Source organism: Charadrius vociferus, unplaced genomic scaffold, assembly GCF_000708025.1.
Source record: "Charadrius vociferus isolate BGI_N301 unplaced genomic scaffold, ASM70802v2 scaffold163, whole genome shotgun sequence".
NCBI classification, from domain to species: domain Eukaryota; kingdom Metazoa; phylum Chordata; class Aves; order Charadriiformes; family Charadriidae; genus Charadrius; species Charadrius vociferus.
In genome coordinates, this window is record NW_009648332.1 from 21,333,186 (window position 1) to 21,352,380 (window position 19,195).

The 19,195-nt window shown below is 38.1% G+C and overlaps 1 protein-coding gene across 1 annotated transcript in view; it reads right to left on the reverse strand.

Annotated features, from left to right (window-relative positions):
- Nucleotides 1-19,195, reverse strand: part of NEK7 (NIMA-related kinase 7) — a 56,662-nt gene that overhangs the window by 23,634 nt on the left and 13,833 nt on the right. Inside the window, exons 3-4 of the mRNA XM_009884796.1 lie at nucleotides 15,016-15,078; nucleotides 14,356-14,466 (exon numbers count right to left, since the gene is read on the reverse strand). Coding sequence (XP_009883098.1) covers nucleotides 14,356-14,466; nucleotides 15,016-15,078 — 174 coding nt within the window. The remainder of the gene's footprint in view (nucleotides 1-14,355; nucleotides 14,467-15,015; nucleotides 15,079-19,195) is intronic.

Genomic DNA, 19,195 nt, shown 5'->3' on the forward strand with positions numbered 1-19,195 from the left:
CATATAAATTACTTCTTTAAATATAATTTTCTCTCAGTCTTGGACTGAATCCAAACAAACCCTGTGTATCTGTTCTCCCCATAGCTGGATTTGCATATCAGAGGATTGTTTGATGTCAACAGGAAGATGGAGACCAGGTTTCTTTTCATTTAAAAACAAATACACAATACATGTAAGTATGTGCACATGAAAGCAGAGTTCCTTGATTTAAAACGCATTCTGAAATTATCATAATTATAACTAGGTACTTTATTTAAACATTCTGAATTATTATTTTTTTAACTCAAATCGAAGCACAAGCAGTGATGAAAGGCCATTCACAAAATGTCTGAAATGGGAAGATTTTCCATTACAGACTTCCATTCCAATGTACTTAAAGTACATCAGTGGACTTTCAAAATATTTATGTACAAGTATTCTTTTAACATTTTATTAATTTGCCATCTATAACACTGTAGCTCATTGTACACTGCAAAATCAGCTTCAGTTCTTAGAGCGCAAGCATGCAGTACAACAGCAGTTTTTAAAACGTAATCCTATTCTACTGAAGGCATTAATCATTTTGCATGATAATAATTTCTCATCCTGAAAGGATCAATAACATCATTAACCCTGTAGAATGTATCCATCTAAAGAGGAATGCAAAAGAGAGCTTCTAGATTTACTAACAACATTTAAACTAAACAAAGAAATAAGACAAGATTTTCACTTGCATAGGTTTAAAAATAATCAAATACCTTTAAAATAAACTCACTGAACATTACTTTCTGTAGTAATTAATTACACTATCTTCTTCTACCAAAATACATATTCTCTATGTTTTCTTGGGCTGTTGTCCACCAATAGCCTAAACAGTGATGAAAAGCCTCCACTACAAAAAAAGATTGATTTTGCAAAACTAGCTATTGAAATAAGTTGTATGTTTCTCAGAAACAGTCCAGCAGGCAGCGTTAATTCTGAGAAGAGTCAATAAGGAAAAGTAATCCCATTCCTGTTTAGAACCTTACTTTCTAACAAGTAATATAAGTTGATGGAAAACATGGGCAAACATTTTATGCTGAACAGCATAATTAAATCATATAGCACATATTAACTGTATTCAAAGCAGGATCCTTTTCTCTCTTCTCCATTTTAAAATAGTCCACAATGCAAAATGCACTTCTAATGGTTGTGGGGTTTGCCTCCCTTCCTATAGGGAAGCCAAAATGCAGAGGACATGATGCCAAACCAACAATTTTTAACCTGTATTGTAGCAGAGCTTAGTTGCACCGCAAACAGTTCATCCTGAAACTAATTCACAGCCTAGTGCTGTAGTCTTGAGCATCCTAAAGTCCACATAATCAAGTTACCTTAATACAGTTATCTCCCATTGTATACAAGTTGCTATTACCTGCCCAAATTTGACCTTAAAGGAATAGAGCCTGACATACAGCTTTCTAAAGTACTCCCATTTTCAACATTTTACTGTTCTGCTTCTTCCACGTGTCTGAGGCTCAAAGGACAGTCCTGATGTCCCCTCAGACCACAGACCTTCTAGGGTATGACACTTAAAAAAAAAAAAAAAAACAACAAACCCACAAAATAATCCTCTTTGAGGTGAAAGATCAGCCTCAACAGTTAAAACTAGGCAAAAAGGGAACTGCTTGTATATATGCATTGAAAATTTGGGCAGTGCTGCAAGCTACTGTTTTATCAGGTAAAGAGAGAATACCAGGCATGCTCAGGCAGCAGACTGTCTCCCAGCAAGAATTATTTGTTTCAAAAGCCATATCCCATGAAATTTCCATCACTGCCTTTGAGAACAGAATCACAAAAAAAATACTTGGAAGAGTTTTCACAGCGTCAGCACAGATAAAACTGCAATTCAACCACTTAATGCAACTGGAAGTTTGTGTGGTCATAAATTTGCTATTCAAATGTCATAAAGAGCTTTGAAGTAGGCAGGTTGTATCACCAGTTTGTCTTTTTGTCCCTTTTCACAGAATGACTGAGCAGTTTCGTTACGGGAAAATGGAACTCCCCTGGTTCTCTCTCATGAATTACTAAACAAAAAACTAAATAGTCTCCAAATGTTTCCATCCTAGTAAAGTTAAATATAGCTGCCCTCCAGATAAACAGCATATGCCATTCAGCTTCTTGGAGACATTAAAAAAAAAAAAAAAAGGTAGATGGGGAAAAAAGTTTAAAGTAGTTTAAAGTCAATGTAAAAGCATGGAACTATATTATACTGACTTTCTAAAGATGATGCTTTAAAGGTCAAATTCCAAAACCAAAAGTGACAGCAATTAGCAGATTGTCTTACCCAGGCTTAACAAGCACAGTTCAGAGAATACTCTTAAAGGAAATACGCAAGACTATGGCTTTTAGAAGAAAACTAAGGATTTCCTGCAGATGAGTAAAGAACAGCGAGCATAGATGATTTCAATACAATTGGAGATTTCAGATATGACTGCCTACGTCTCAGTAACCATGCTTGGAAAAAAATTAGCATTCAGTTCTGATGTTAGTGTCTCAGAGGATTTTAAGGTGTGACTTAGCCTGGTTTAGACGTCACTGAATATGAAAAAAATAGGAATAAATAGAGATTAAAAAACCAGTGAGTGTTTAAGAAGCAAACTGGACTATAAAAAGCAAGAGGTTTATGAACATCTCTTGCAGAGAGATGATAAACTGATCATCTAAATTTTGCACAGTCATTATTTAAAAAAAAAAGTCTGTGAAACTGTCAAATGACCCCACAAGAACATATACTGGGATTTTTCACTGTGCATGCTCTAGGCTAGAGTTGCCTTCTGAAAGAGAGGATTGGGGAAAAAGTAAAATGAGAATAATAATTTCCTTGCTTTGAATAGATTCCCTTTCCTTTTTTACATGTTTTGATGAGGATCTTGATCGCATCTGTCTGTTCTCATGACTTCACTTCTGGCTTATAAAAAAAACCCTTTAATATTTTTGTATTTTATTGCATAGACTTATCAGAACACAGTGATTCAACAACCAGATACTTGTGGGAAGAAATCTGAACTTCATCAAGAGGAAAGTGATGCAGAAAGGATTATTACACGGAACTTCTAAGTTGCACATAATGAAGTTCTTGGCCACTTCTGCCTGTGTTTCTTTGGGAGTCTTTTTTAATATAGACTAACAGAAAGAACAGAGAGAGGAAAGAGGAGGTCAGGCAGCTGTAATAGGAAATTACAGAAACACAAGCAAGACTTCTCACTCTGTGAATACAACACAGACAAACCCAAGCTGCCAAAGGCATGCAGGGTCAAAAAGAAAGACCAGTGAAGATGGACCTCAACATCTCTGCATTTTGGAGTAAATATCAGAGACTCATGTATATAGAATTGAAGTTTCTACGTAAGTCTTAACTTTCTATTTAAAAGGCTATATAATTCCAGTAGGAAAGCCGTGTCCCAGGAGTTTTGTCTGGCTCTGCTCATTCATTAATTCAGCTGCCCATCTCTTTAAATCACAGTACGTTTGCTGCCATTTTTCCTTGCTTTCTATGCAGAACAAAAATATAACTTTCCACCACATCTTGAACCATTCATGCAATTTGATCACAAGGTGATCACATCTGCATACATTTAAAGAGTGACAGCTGTCTCCTGGTTGTAAAAATCAAACAAATACAAAGAAACCCCAAACTACTTGGCACCTACCAACTGAACATACAGAAAGTAACAAGTACTTGGACAATAGTGACTAATGATAAATAAATAAAAATTTATCTGCTTCTTTTTCCAACTTTTCTTTACAGTTGCTTACATCTCCAGTTACTGAAGATGCCATACATTTATTTTTTCCCTTTCAGAATCCACAAAAAAATGCATTTTAAAAAAAATTAATCTTCCTCCATTAGCAATATAGTAACTTTACTTAATCAATAGCAACAAAAGACTAAGGCAGTACAAAAACTAATAAACAAAATAGCTGTACTAATAGAAGTGCCTACTAGCACCAGAAGGCCAAATTAGTAGAATGGAACTATGGTCTTTCCTAAAAACTAACTAACTAACTAAAGAACCCACCACACGCACACCACAGAATTGAGATAGAAACATCTTCTCAAACACAATCTTCTTCCACACACAATCAAAACAAAGACATCTACTTACAAGAAAGAGAAAGCCTTGTAAGAAAAACGCAACTCAAAATTGGCGTATTTTCCATTTTTACTACATTTTCTTTCATGCTAATAATCTATTAATCAGACCATTCATAACACTCCTGGTTAAACTCAGATCCCTTAGAAAGCTCTGAACAAAGTCACTTTATATATCTATCTATCTATATATCTCCAACTGCCTTTGCAAGGACTCATTTCATTTTTCCTTATTGAGTAGTCCACCTACACTCACTCTGTTCCACTTAACTTCTTCGCTCATGCAAAAAAGCAAGAACACAGTTTTCAGAAATAAAGATCATCTATTGAAATCAGACTTGCAGAGCCACTAAAATAACATTTCCAATACTGCATCATTTTCATTGTCTCTGCTGTTACCGCTGAGCGGGGCTTCTTAAAACACACAGCCACATGTTTAAATTCAACAGCATTTGTCTACATGCAGCTCTCTCCAATAAATCCCCTTGGGAAAACTGGTACAGCATGAAGAGGTGAAACTCGTGCTTGAATCATTAACTCCACTTCCTAATAAAAAGCAATAGCATGACACAGTAAATACAGAGGCTACCATCCTAACTTTTTTTTTTTCTTTTTACTACAAAAAGGCAGACAAATTTGAAATCTTCTCTCTTCATCCTCAACAAGTTATTAATATAGCACAAACACTGACACAGCAAATTTTTCAGACACAACTGTGTGAAAAACTAAAAATAATCTCCAAATATTGTTTGCAGGGCATTTCAAACAAGAAAAGCATCCAGAATTATAATTTAATAAAATCTTTCCATTTTCCCTGCTCTTTAAAGGTTCACAGAGCCAGATAAAATCTAGCACCAGTGAGTAAAGGTGGAGATGAAATACCCCAAGCATTTCTACCCCAGGTTAGAGCTGTCTGGAGAGCCCGTGCAATAGTTAAATGAAGTTTAACATCAAGTTAACTTTTCATAGCTGACTGACACCATTGCTCTCCCTGCAAGGACAGCCAGTGGGCTTACACAATAGCTTCAGGTTTGATGTCTGTGAAGGGGACCGTCCACAAGACAAAACAGTGTTGATAGTCTAATTACTTTAGCAGAAAATCTGCCCGCTTACTCTTATTGTTCCAGTGGCAGACACAGACAATGGCCGATTCACAGAAAAACTAACAAGGCTGCCTGGCAATTACCCAGGCCAATTACCCCACTGGTTACAAACCACAGGACCAGTCAGCTTTCCTTCCGCCAGCACATATACGTAACTTGCACATGGTAAACTGCTGCCGCTGCTCTCGTTCTGGTTATCTGCGGTTGAGAGCAAAGGGCAGAACTGAGCACCTGTCAGGCACCCCAATAACACACGTGTATGGGGAGCAAAAGCTTACCAGAACTAGCTCTCCTGCCTTGGCAGGGTTCTATGCCTTTGCCTTTTCTTTTAGAATTTCACAGCTCCATCCACAGAATAGCTATTTCCCCTGAGAACACTCAGCTCCTCTTTTTTACCCGCTCCATAGCTAGCATATACATGCAAAGTTGAATAAGAATGGGCTATTTTTTAATTGGGGGAGTGTAGCTTAAGAAAAACATTTTTACTAGTTTTAAAAAAGGATAGCGGCAAAAATTAGCCTGACTGGTTCAAAGCCCCAAGTTGCTCCTTTAGGAAAAGGCACATAAAAATAATTTAGCTTTGATCTGTAATTAGCACATACAGTGTTACAGTAGCCTAACTTATTACATTTCTTCAAGCTGCACTCTATCTTTTGTAAGTCTTTTAAAAAATGAATATACAACAAAAGCTAAGAGTAAAGATGATACAGAATTTGAAAAACACTGAGAAAAAAATATTTTGAAGCTTTTAATATTTATCAATTGCATAGCTTCAGCAAGGTGCCAAACTGTTCTATATTATAAAACAAAAACGTATGCTAAACAAAAAGACTACAAGTCAGAAGATTTGGCATTGGGCAGGGGGTGGGGGGAGCATGGGTAGTGGGGTTTTTTTGTTCTTTAAATTAAATCTACCAGTCATGGGGAAAAAAAAAAAAAGAAAGAAAAAAGCACAAGAGAGACACACGTATTGCTGAAAGCCAAAAGAACCAGATTCCACATTTTAAAATTTGCATTTATAGATCATGATAAATCAGTATCATGAAAACAATCATGCACAAAAGACTACTTTTAAAATACTTTTTCCATGATCATGATTTCAAGTATTTGAACGTAAATATACATATAAAAAAAATCTCAGAATTAAAGCCACCATAATTTCTCCCCTTTGAGAGTGTGTGTGCGCACAGTTTTCAGTTCTGTTTTCTTTCTTTATGTCACAAGACCCTTTTCTCATTCACTCATGACACTCAGCTAATGAGCAGTTTGAAAACGTCTCTAGGCTTTACTTATTATGCACTATTCAGAACCTTTTATTAAATATAAGTTTCAGGGTACAGCCTCCTGGTATGCATCGTTGGAATATCAAATTAATAAAATAAACTTTGTGAAGCTCATCTCCACAAATGGCCTTGGAAATGATGAGGTAGTAATATCCCCATTTTACAGATTAGAATGGGGGCAAAGAATTAAGATCAAAAGTGTTAATTAATTCTGCCACCAATTTAAGCACCTCCTTTTCAACATACTTAGCTTTACGAAACAGTTCATCTTCAAAGCACGCTTTCCACTCAGAACAGATAAAGCTGTGAATACTCCATAGTTCTACAAATCAAACCCCAGAGTTTTACTTTGATTATCAGAAATATAGAATAAGCAATTACAATTCCCACCAAAAAATAGTGGTTGAAGTGGTTTGTACAGTATCCTTCAAGAACAGTACCAGAGACAGTAAGAAAGGATGGTCTCTGGAAAAGCATTCAATTGTATTGACCATGAAACCTCTGTCTTTCTTGAATTCCCTGCCGTGAAAACAACCACTGCAGCAAAGAAGGCAGCACAGATGCAACAAATGGTGGTGCATGCACTGCACCGCACCACCACGATTCCTACCCAGAGCAGCTACATCCTTAACACTGAATAGAGCTGTGGCTCTTCAAAGAAATAACCTGTACTTTGCTGGAGTGCAAGATACTCATTTGTAGGATTTTCTAGCCTTTGAATGCTTGATTTTGGAGATTCAATGTTGCTTCCTTAGGTTATAATCAATTCCCTAGATTCAAAAAAGCATAAAAGTAACTACAGAAACATAGCCTATCGTATTGCTACACACAGCTCACAAGAGTTGGCACTTTTACAGCCACGGCTAGCACGGCAGCTGGCCAAGCAACTTGGCCAACAGAGTATCATACTTCAGCAGGTAACAGATGGGTACTTCTAGTGGACTTCATTTACACTTTGCAAACAGCAGCAGAACGGCAACACTCCTGAACTTTGAGTCCCATTCCACACTCTACATGGCAGTACACTACAGGAAAGGTTATTTGTGTTCCCCTGTATTTGATCTGTAATTCCTACACAACCTGCCTCTTCTCTGCCCCCATCCCAGACCCAGCCCTACCTTATTTCTGTCACTTCATCCCATTTTCTCTATTTACACAATCGTATCCTGTTCCCAGCCAGAGTTATCCCATCCGGGTTCTCTCCGTACTGGCAGCCAGTTTGTCTGCCTCTAGGATCCTTGCCCAGTCTGTCCTGTTCTCTGGCAACACACCAGCTCTTTCCTAATCTCACTGTGCTCATCTCCAGCATTGGGACTCCCATTTCATAGTTTACCAATACATTATTCATACTCATTCTCTTCAACTCCTCAGTCTCTGCTGTCTTGTGTCATAACTTCCTGGTCTACCTTCTCTCAAAAACTGCTCACCAGCTAGTCCCAGCCCACCTGTCTTCCCTATTCCCAGTCAGATCCTCTCTCTCCCTGCTTAAGGATCACTTAGCTGCTGGTCCCAGCCTACACTTCTGTCTGCCTAGTCTTTTGTCCTCTCTGCATTCATCTCAAATTACTCCCTTCACTGTGTTGTTAGAAAGAGTACGTACCCTCTGAGAGATAAGAAAGCTTCAGCTCATCCAAAACATCTGGAAAAAGCTATTTCTGGCAAAGCCATTTCAGTTACCCATACTATAGGTTGCAGCATTCATAGTTACCCAGGTAGTACGCAATGCTGTCAGCACTAAGAGATACAAGAGGTTCACACAGCTCTACACGTACAGAAATTCTCATCTTTGGCTGCTATGCTCCAACAATTTCTGTTAAGCATGTATGAACCCTTGTGTTAGAAGAATTTAGGTTTAGGTGAGTTTTCACAGCCATTTTTGTAAGAAAAATCCCCTTTCCAAGTTTTAAGTCTCTGTCTCAAGGCGCACGGGGCTTACAATATTTCAGATACAATGGTTGCTAGATTTTAAAATAAATAAATACATTAAAAACCAAAAAATCATACATCTTCGTAGAAGAATATATTTTACCTTAGCCACCTACTAAATCATACAACATTTTTGGAAACACTCCCTCAAGCGGGCAGCCAGCACGCAACATTTTAGTATGAAAGCATCCTGATTTGTATCAGAAGTGTGGCCAGCAGGACTAGGGAAGTGATCGTCCCCCTGTACTACACATTGGTGAGGTCCCACCTCGAGTACTGTGTTCAGTTTTGGGCCCCTCACCTTCAAGAAAGACACTGAGGTGCTGGAGCGTGTCCAGAGAAGGGCAACGAAGCTGGTGAGGGGGCTGGAGAACAAGTCTTATGAGGAACATAAGAGGAACAGCTGTGGGAACTGGGATTGTTTATACTGGAGAAAAGGAGGCTGAGGGGAGACCTTATCGCTCTCTAAAATTACCTGAAAGGAGGTTGTAGAGAGGTGGGAGTCGACCTCTTCTCACTAGTAACAAGTGATAGGACAAGAGTAAACGGCCTCAAGTTACGCCAGGGTAGGTTTAGACTAGACATTAGCAAAACTTTCTTCACAGAAAGGGTTGTCAAGCATTGGAACAGGCTGCCCAGGGAAGTGGCTGAGTCACCACCCCTGGAGGTGTTTAAAAGACGGGTAGATGGTGCACTTAGGGACATGGTTTACTGGTGGACTTGGCAGTGCTAGGTTAACGGTTGGACTTGATGATCTTAAAGGTCCCTTCCAACCTCAACGGTTCTATGATTCTATGAAATTGTTGTATTTTGACAAATTGAAAACACGTTCTCACACAGCTAAATCACTGGCAACCCTAACAGCAAACTGAGTTACTGTCCTGCTACACATGTACGTGCACAGCAGACTACAGCTTCTGCTACACTGCCATTCAATCCACATTGGAGACATCATCATTGTCCCACCAGCCTTCCAAATGCGAGTGCCAACTATCTCCTACAGCTAATAAAGTTGTGTATCAATGTTTTGTATGATAAAGAGATAGCCAAACAATATAGTCAGTTAACAGCTGAGGGTTTCCCAAAACACTGGGTAATGCCCTGGGAGGGGGTAAACACCTGACCTGCTAAATTCTGACATTGCACTTCTTCCTTACACAAGTGCTTCCCTAACTTCATACTCCCAAAAATCTTCCAATTATCACAGCAAAAGAAAATTATCACTCTTGCAATTAAACAAAGTCAAACTATAGCTAACACACGCTATCAACATTCATCAAATAAGCCCACTGTCTGGAAAACCATCTCTATTTCTCACACATTCTCAGGACAGCAATCCACCAGAAAATTAGTTTTAAAAAACAAGTGACAAGTTTCCATTCTCAGCAACGCAACCAACCTCACAGCAGCGAGAATGGCTAATCACCGGCTACCAGCCATCCAGCAATTCAGGGCAGGTAGTTTGCGGACAGAAAAAGTAATGAGCTTCTGCAGCAGTACGCACCCCCTCAACTCTCTGTCATGCTCCAAGACCAGTGGGGCAAGATGCACTGCTAAGTCCACAAAAGCAACTCATGCAGAAGTTTCTGACCTGCATCTGATCACCACCCAAGTTCAGAATTATGTGAATAACCCTCCATTCAGTGCTGTCCAGTCTCACAGACACCACTGAACACTTAAGATAAGGCAGACTGCAATAACTACCCCGTGCCCCTATGCTCCTTCCAAATCCACTGCCATTACATCTCTTATAAACCCCCAAAGGTTGTCATCTCACCCTGTAGCCACCTCTCGTTATAACACACTCAGGCTGCAGTCACGCGGTTTCTGCAACGGAGTCGTGGTTGCTTCACACGGGCAGGAGCAGCACTCTGGGCTGGCAAAGCTGCCCATGACTGAAGCTGAAATTGCTTCCACTCTTTAAGCCCTTAAAAAAGGCAAGCTGTCCCGTAATGCAACACAGGCAAGTTAGTCAAGCCTGGAGTACTGCAAATAAGTTCCAAGAAAACTCATTGCTAATATATCTTGGCATAGGGAGAGGAGGTAGGGTCTGCATCCCAGCCCATGTGGAGAGGAGAAATTGCCTGATGCAATTTCACACAGTGAAGCCCAAAATACCCACCACTGTTGAAACATCAGAATGATAATCAATGAGATTTCAAACAAGTCTAAACAGACCTCCAGTTACCACAAGCAGCAATTTAGATATGCATCAGTTGCTTGGAAAGAAGTGATTATGACCGTATTTTGACTGTCCTGTAAAAAACAAGTATGTTTAAGGACAAAGAATTCACTGTTCCCAACTACAGAAACCTGAGATACCAATATGAACTTCAAACCAATGAGAAGTTTTAAAATATTTGTCTTATTTTACCTAGCTATTTGCAGTAAGTTTAATTTTTTTTAATTTAAAGTTGAAAAAAAAACACACACAAAGTGTTCTCTGAGGAGTGGGTGAAGTGCCTAGGTGACATTTTGTAGAATTCAAATTATTTTCCATCTATCTTGAGAAAGCTGCAAACATATTTTCAGCTTTTTAGATGAAAGCTTTCATGCTTGTTCCCAAAACATGATTAACTTCCTTAAGATCTGTATGACATATTCAGTCTAAAGTTTGCATTTTTTTTTGGTGTGCTAAGATTATTTGCCAGAAAAACTAAAAATATCTGCAGAAATTAAATAGACCTAGAAATTTATTGCTGATTAAAAAAACCACCACAATACAACATTTTAGTGTCTTGATAACATCCCTTTTTACAAGCTTTTCTAATAACTTCATATTTAATCTTAAATAATATGCTAGTTGTTCTGCAAGATAGTTCAACTGCTCTTGTTTCAACATCTTCAGCACAGACTTTACTAAGTAGTTATTTTCACTGAATCATTATAATGTATTTTCTTGATTAATGCAGTGAGTCGATTCTTCTTCATTTATGGCATTTTCTTTCTCCAATATATCGATTGTTGCTTTTAAAAAAAAATAATTCCCAAACCAAAAAAGTCCACAGAACAATTTTCACCCTGTCGTTGTCTGTGGCGGAGGAGAACCATGACTAATAGGAGAAGGGATCAAGCCTCAAACTTGCTTTACAACTTATTTTTGTATTGCAAAAGGAGGTGATACTACAAGGTAACAACAGGAATTCTCATGAACTACCCTTAACCTTGGTAGCTACATACTATCACCACATTCCATAGTAGAGACCACAGACATTGATAAACAACAGACCATGAGCAACTGGGAACTAGCACAATAGTTACTAATTATTTACTTGTAAAATCTTTGATGTAATAGTATCCAGCAGCCTAACTCACAGATACAGAAAATCAAGACTTCTTCCTCCTTTCACCATTCCTACGCAGGGCTTACACAGTCCTGAGGTAGATATTCTAATGCAAAACCAACTAAGTCAAACAAAGTATTTCCCTCTCCCTGATAGCATTTGCCTCTCAGTATTACTGACATGCCACGTCCAAGAAATAAAAGCTGTTAAGGTAAGAAATCCTCAGTTTTGGATCCTCCTACTTTTGAGAATGGAGGCTGTACTGAAACATCTCCCTGTGACAGAGGTAATTAAAAAAAAATTAAGGCAAAATGGATTAAATCGGTGTATGTACATACATAAACACGCAGAGAGACAGAGAGAACACAAGAGATACCTCTGATTTCATTATGTGATTTGTAAATGCCAATGCACAGCTGTTTGGGTTTTTTTGGACATACAGCAGATTCTATGAATTCTTTTAGAATCTATATGAATGCACCAAGTGATTTTCCTCAGTTGTCTACTCAATGGGGACAAAGAGAGTATTATTCACAGGTAACAAGAGGGATGGTATAAAAGCTGGGCAGCAAGGATGTGGTTCATTAAGGGAAGAACTAAAGAATTCATTAAGGCGTACTGTGAGGCAGAGCAGCTTTGCAAGAATTCTCTGATGTGCCAATAATGTCATAACAAATACCCAAGGAAACTAGTTAAGTCGTTTTCCCTCACATTAACATTGGCTTCAGTGTCATTCAAGCTGTGGTCATTTACAATTTCAAAAACATGCCTGATCTTTTCTACAAATCACACAACAAGCTTGGTACCAAAACACTCTTCTGGGGGCGCCTCAACATCTTCCAACAAACTTAGAACAGCATTCTAGCAAGAACACTGGAAACCAAAGCATGGTTTGTTTGTTTTAATAACATAACAGACCTATTTACCTTAGTAGTGTGACAGGCAGCCATTCTACTAGGAAGTTTCCATACCATTCCATATAATTTATTTTTCAGGCAATTTTTAAAATACTTCTTAAAGAAGATGCTATATAACTGATGCACCCCACATTTAAACTTATAGCATCCAAGCAGTCTACCAAATCATTTTCTCCACCAGCAGCATGAAGACGGAGTGCATTGTGACACCTCATACATATTTAATAATAGCCTGATAGGCTGTCATTAACATCAAACAGCAACCTAAGTTTGCTACATTAAACATGATCCCTCTGTTAAGAGGACAATCACAAAGCGCCTCCAAGATCGAGCCTGTAAGAAATACCCACCGACTTGGACAAGGTGTAATGAGGCCAACTGCACTGAAGAAGCCATTATTCACGCACTGCGGTTAAAATGGAGGAGGAGAAGAAAAAAAAAAAAAAGCAGGGGAAAAAGAAAAAGCTTCAATGGGTCATAAGACCAGACATGCCATAAGGCAATCTGTCATAGAGCACTCATATTAATAACTGTTGTGTCAAAACTGAACATTCAAAAGAAAAGACAAACCTTCCTTTATGTTTTATGAAATGTAAGCCCACAGAATTCATAATTCATGAGACGAAGAAAAATATCAGATTTGGATATAAATATTAACAGAACGCTGTCAACCTGTTTAGAACCAAATTTTAACTGTCCTACCTTACGATTATCAATCTAGAAGGGAATATTCTTCAAAAGCTCAAAAAAAAAAAAAATCAGTATGAAAGTCATTAATGAAGAAATTAACATTCTCTATTCATGTAGGTCCTAAGCAAAACAGGAGAACTCTGTTCCACGCCCGGCTGTTGCTGAGCGAATGCTAATTGACCGGCATTATTTGTTTGCAGAGTTACACTGTGTTGATAACAATAATGTTGGTATGCACACAAGAAAGTACACCAAAGGGACATACTCAAATCAAGACCCAGTGGTAAATGGGTGGGAAAAGAGGGGAAGTAGTTGTCAGGTGACAAAGATAAAAAAGCTAGTTAAAAGTTAATACATAAAAAGTTTATACAAGGGGTCTTGGATACATTTTTCTCATTAGCTAAAGGACAGGCATTTAGAAACTACAAAAGATAGCAATTAACCCATAATGCACAACCACATGTCAGTGAGTTCACTGCATATGATTTCAACCAAATACGAAATACATTTTCAGAATATGTTAGTCTCAAGACAAATAAGTATTTAACTAGACCTATGAAATGATGCAGTTATTTCCATTTTAATCTTTACTTAGTTTGCTGAAGTGGTTAGCAGTTGAAATTCAAGATCTAGAAGAAACTTCTGCCTTATGATGCCAGGCCTTCTCTGCTTTCACTATTATAGAGAACAGAAGATTTGAACACAAAACACAATTGTGCCAAAAAAATCAGGAATGCTATCAAACTGTATTGTTCTAAATGGTGGTGACACTGCTTTTCTTTACAGTTTTTCTTCTTCTCCCCAGCTAATATAATTTCAGTCTAGTTATGTCCCCATCTGCACATACATTCTGCGCAACAGTGTTAAAAATACTTACATGAGCATCAATATTGGGCATACATTAAAAAAAGTCACTCTGCTTTTCTCTACAGTTCCTGACATTTTCACTGCTTTTCACCCAGTGATGAGCACGCAGAATGAAAAGCTAAAGAAGTTGAACATTATAAGCTTTTAATATTTGTTCAAAAAGTTAATTCCTACCTTTATCATTCTAGAGAGGTCTCCAGCATCAGCTAATTCCAACACTATGTTCAGTTCATTGTCTTCAATGAATGAGGCATAGTATTTAATTACATTTGGATGATTCAGTTGCTAAGAAAGCAGAATAATAATGCACATTATAGTGTAGAGTCTTATGTTTTAAGACTGACAAGTAAAACATTCTTACTTAGGCAAACAAAACAGCCCCTAAAATCTATTTCAGCATGAAACAAAAAGTATATGCTTGTGATAAGCATTTATAGATAAACATTTTGCAAGAATGTGACTGCATTTCAGGATCAACATGACGACTGACATTGGAATTTTAGAAGAATTTTGCTTCAACGTATCTATGCAATAGCATGGTAAAACTGTTATCTGATACAGCAAAGTCAATTTTTAAAATCAGTATTTTACTGTACACGGGACACAGCTATTTACAGTACTGTAGTTTTAGCAGAAAGTTCTACATGAAGAGTTACCCACTTTTCTATAGGACTTACTTCTCAATGTTAACTTCTAAAGCAATAAAAACTACAAAATTCCTTAAGTGAGGCTTATAAAAACTCTACACAGACAACAGTGGACACCTCAAGTACATCCATGAAAAACTTAATATACTTTGATGATGGCTACACATCTTTAAAACAAATCTTTTACCTTAAGAAGATCTATTTCTTTGATGCAGTCAGCACGGGCTTTGGCATCCATTAAATCAAATATCTATGCACAAAAGATAAGACATTTTTATTAAGTTATTAAAATACAGCAAATTGCATGATCATTATCATTATTTCACAGCATCCATAAAGCAATGTGAGTTATGCTTTTCATGGTAAGATGTAACATTGCAGTAAGAAATATTCCTAATGCTCTGATGTACTGATTCACTGCTATATTGATTCTTTTAGCCTCCTTGTAGGAAAGAAGTCCAGTGTAAGTACAAGTTCTCCAATGACTTAATTGCCACCTCCGCATATCTGTTCAAACACACAGCAATAATTCAGCACATTTCCTTCAAGTTGGTTCTAATCCAAATGTCAGCTTCCTCTCCCATTCCTGCCACACCATTATCACAAGCTGATTCTTTCTAGTACCGAGCATATCTTTTTTTCCTAGTCTCTTGCCACAGTCTTCCTTTTCTATTCTAAATAATGCATACACTTTCACTCTCTCAGGATCAAAACTTCATTGTCACCTCCAATTCTTTCTCTCCCGCTTCCTTCCCTTCAGCAAGCAAAGTAGTGATTTGGGTTCTGTAATTTGTTTACTAGAGCACTTTTTTCTAACCTCTCATCTGTCACCTTGACTTTTACAGCCTTTTACAGTTAGACATCTCTGCTCTTCATTTTTTCCCCATCCCGCAGCTGCTCCAAATTACTTTGCAATGTATCTCATTTTTGCCTCCTCCAGTTAACCACGATACTCTCTGCGAATTTCAAGTTTTGTTTGGAGTAATTTTTTCCTGCCAGTAGAGTCCTTGTCCATGTTCTACACATCTATATTTGGTTTAATGTCTTTCATTTTCTCTCCCTTTTTTTACCACCTTTGTGTTCCCTTCTCGCTTCACTTTCTCAGATACATATCTCCATACACTGCCACCGACTCTTCCCCTTACAAATGACCAAAACGTTCCTTTTTCAAGGAAACCTTCCTCTCTCATTTGACATTACTTTCTGAATTAAAAAGCAAACAAAAAAAAAAAACCCCACAAAAACAACAAACAAACCCACTCATCCAACTTCTGTGTGGTCTGCGTATTACCCTTTGAGCTACCCAGAAACAGAGGTGCACTATGAGCTTTAGCAATTGCCACAACCTTTATAAGATCACCTTTTCCAATAACATCTTTTCAATACACATCATTTCTTTCTAGATGGTCTCCAGGAAAAGATGTATTATGTGCTGTGAAGATTGCTGGTACCTGGTTCCATCAACTCAAAATGATCAAAAGCCCAACAGCTGACAACTTCAATTTTGTATCTTGCCACCAACCCCAGAAACAAAAATAAGCATTAAAAGCACTTTGAGTACTGAATGTCTGCAAAGAGGACATATCTTAAACTGACTGCATAAATGTCCATGTGAATCACACCTTCTTTCACTCTCCTCAAAGAAGTTCAAACAAATCAGGAAGTCCACATATGATCTGCTAAACCTCATCTTAATTTTCTATGCCACCATGCACAGCAAGTTTTTCATTCCTTTAATCAACTGAAAGGAGAAGTCTAGAGACTTCATCCATGGAGCACAGTCCCCATAGAGCACACGTGTGCTCTTGGCTGCTTCCCTTCAGATATTCAATCTTCTGTCTTCAGAGCTGGCCTAAGAAAAAACAGCCTGCAGTGGATGCAAGACTCACTTTTTGGCAAAGACAACTGTAAGTCAAGAACTGAAACGCCAGGCTTGCAGACAGTAAGAAGAGAAAGGGGAGGAGGAAAGAAAGAAGAAAACAAAACTACTCACCAAGAAAGAAAGGGAATAAACCATCTCACAACTACTTGTATATTAATGGCAGGATGATGGGAAATGAACAGACTGAGCTAGAAGCAATTATTCAAGGAGGAGACTGTGGAGGACTTCACAGAAACACAGCAGGGTAAGTCATAAGACAGGAATATCAACATGAAAAAATAAAGCAATCTCAGATGCAGTAGAAGAAAAGAGTTAGTAGTATATACGAAATTACAGGTACAAGTATTAACAGGCAAATAACACTAATGGAAAACACAAAAAAGATAGTTTATGAATTAAGGTAGGGAACTTGGTGAAGAAGATGAAACAGCTTGCATCTGTTAAAGATCTCAACTCTGAAAGAAAAAATGCTCTTTAACCGTTTTGACAATAGACTAAAGTCCTAGGTATTTGGTACAGTCATGAAGGACTGTAATGATTTTTCTAGGAAACACTTTGGAAAGTTCTAGATATGAGAGAATATTAACTGAGGAAGTACTGGGGAAGGCACGAAATCACGATTGTATGTAACCTAAGGGACCAGCAAATGGAAAACTTTATACCTTCTCTCCCAAAAACAATCCATGAAAGCGTGTATCAGGGAGCAGGGGAAAAAGAGTACAGGTATAGCGGCACGTCTTGAAGCTCCACACTTTTGCTGAGTTCTAGATAACAGCGAGACAAAACTTTCCTTATAAACGATACAGAGATTAGACCGAGAACTCCAAACACACTGGGGAACCTAATCAAAGCTGCAGACTGAATTTTAGACTGAATATTGTACACAAATTATCTACTTATAGCATTTGGAGAAATTACCCAGAGCACAATTTCAACATTCAAAACCAAAATAGTTTCATTGTGTGAAAAAACAGGGCAGTTTGCACCTGTTAATGACTGTTCCAATATGCCAAGAGGCTTATTAACTTACCTATACCAGGAGTATTTCCCTCCACACCTAAATGAGCAAATTCTGTATTTTGAAAAAATTTTTTTTTTTTTTTTTTTATAAGCTACGCCTCTGATAAGGACATAAATCAGTACCTCTCATAGAGGAATAATAAAACAACAAAAATAAAGCCCTAGACCTAGGACTGTGAAAGATCTAGGATCGAGGCATAGGAAAAAAAGACAAAATTTTGTTTGTGTATGCTGGCTGGTGTTCCCAGTACTTCTGCTTTGTTATTAAACAGCCTTGAGTAGACTAGACCAAGCAACTGCTCCTATGAAAGGGCAGACTAAAGTTGTATAAACATGACTCCCTATACTTTTGCTACACTTCATACAGCAGTGCCAACTTTGTCGCAACTTCAGCTAAACTGAATATTTCAACTATTACCTGAATAAAATAAAGGAAGTCAGAAAAACTGAGACTTTTTTGACCCTTGCAAAAGAAAAAAAAAGACAAACAATCTGAAGATTTACTCTATGTCATTCTTGATGTTCTCCGTTAGACTTTGATCCAGATCTAACCTCAAAATAATGTAAATAGCAATTCCCAGAAATCCAGAATTTCTATTTCAGTCATTAACGTCCTCCAACAATAAGACTGGAAAAATCCCACAACACCACCACCAACAAAAAAATGTATCACCCAATCCACGGCCTCTGGAGAACCTCTGCCCTATCATACTAGATTCAAACAGCTCGCAGAGACTTTCTTTCTGAATAGATTATCTTTCCTTTTTGCCAAACTGCTGTAGTTCAGATCAGAGGCCCCTGGTGTAATAAGCCATGTCAGCTCACAAGGAGGTTACTGTAAACACAACAAGAAAACCTCCACGCTTCATCACCACAAGATGACTCAACACCGAAGAATGTCTTGCACTGAAAAATGGAAGCTGCAATGAAAGATTTTAAGAGCTTAAGAACATCCTTTCAAGTGCATGTCAAAATTACACATGGCACCTGGCAGCGATCAGGCGGCTTGTTTTGCAGGAGCTGCTGCAGACCAGACGACCGCCGCACAGGAGAAGCTGTCCTTTGCTTGTGGTTTACTACAGACTGGCCAACATGAAGAGATGTCAGTACTTCCATCACAACTGTAACAGCTTGTAGTTTTGCAAGCAGACTAATTCCATCTTTGGCTACTGCTACTCAGCAAGCCAACCTGAAAGGTCAGTTTACGCTCCCCCCTCTCCAGCATGCACACAGATCTAGCTCACACACACACAATTTGTAGCCCTACAAAGACAGTATTGCCATTCCTATTAGCAGGCTGCCTCAGAAACATGAAGCCTAAAGAACTTCCACATTTTGCCTGGACTTTTCTTGGCTTGAACTTATTTTTTGAGCTTGGATTTAGCTATAGCAGCACATGCTTTGCAGCTGAGAGACTTAATCGTAATGAAATCATTACAGTCAGATGACTTGTTGGTTTTAGATG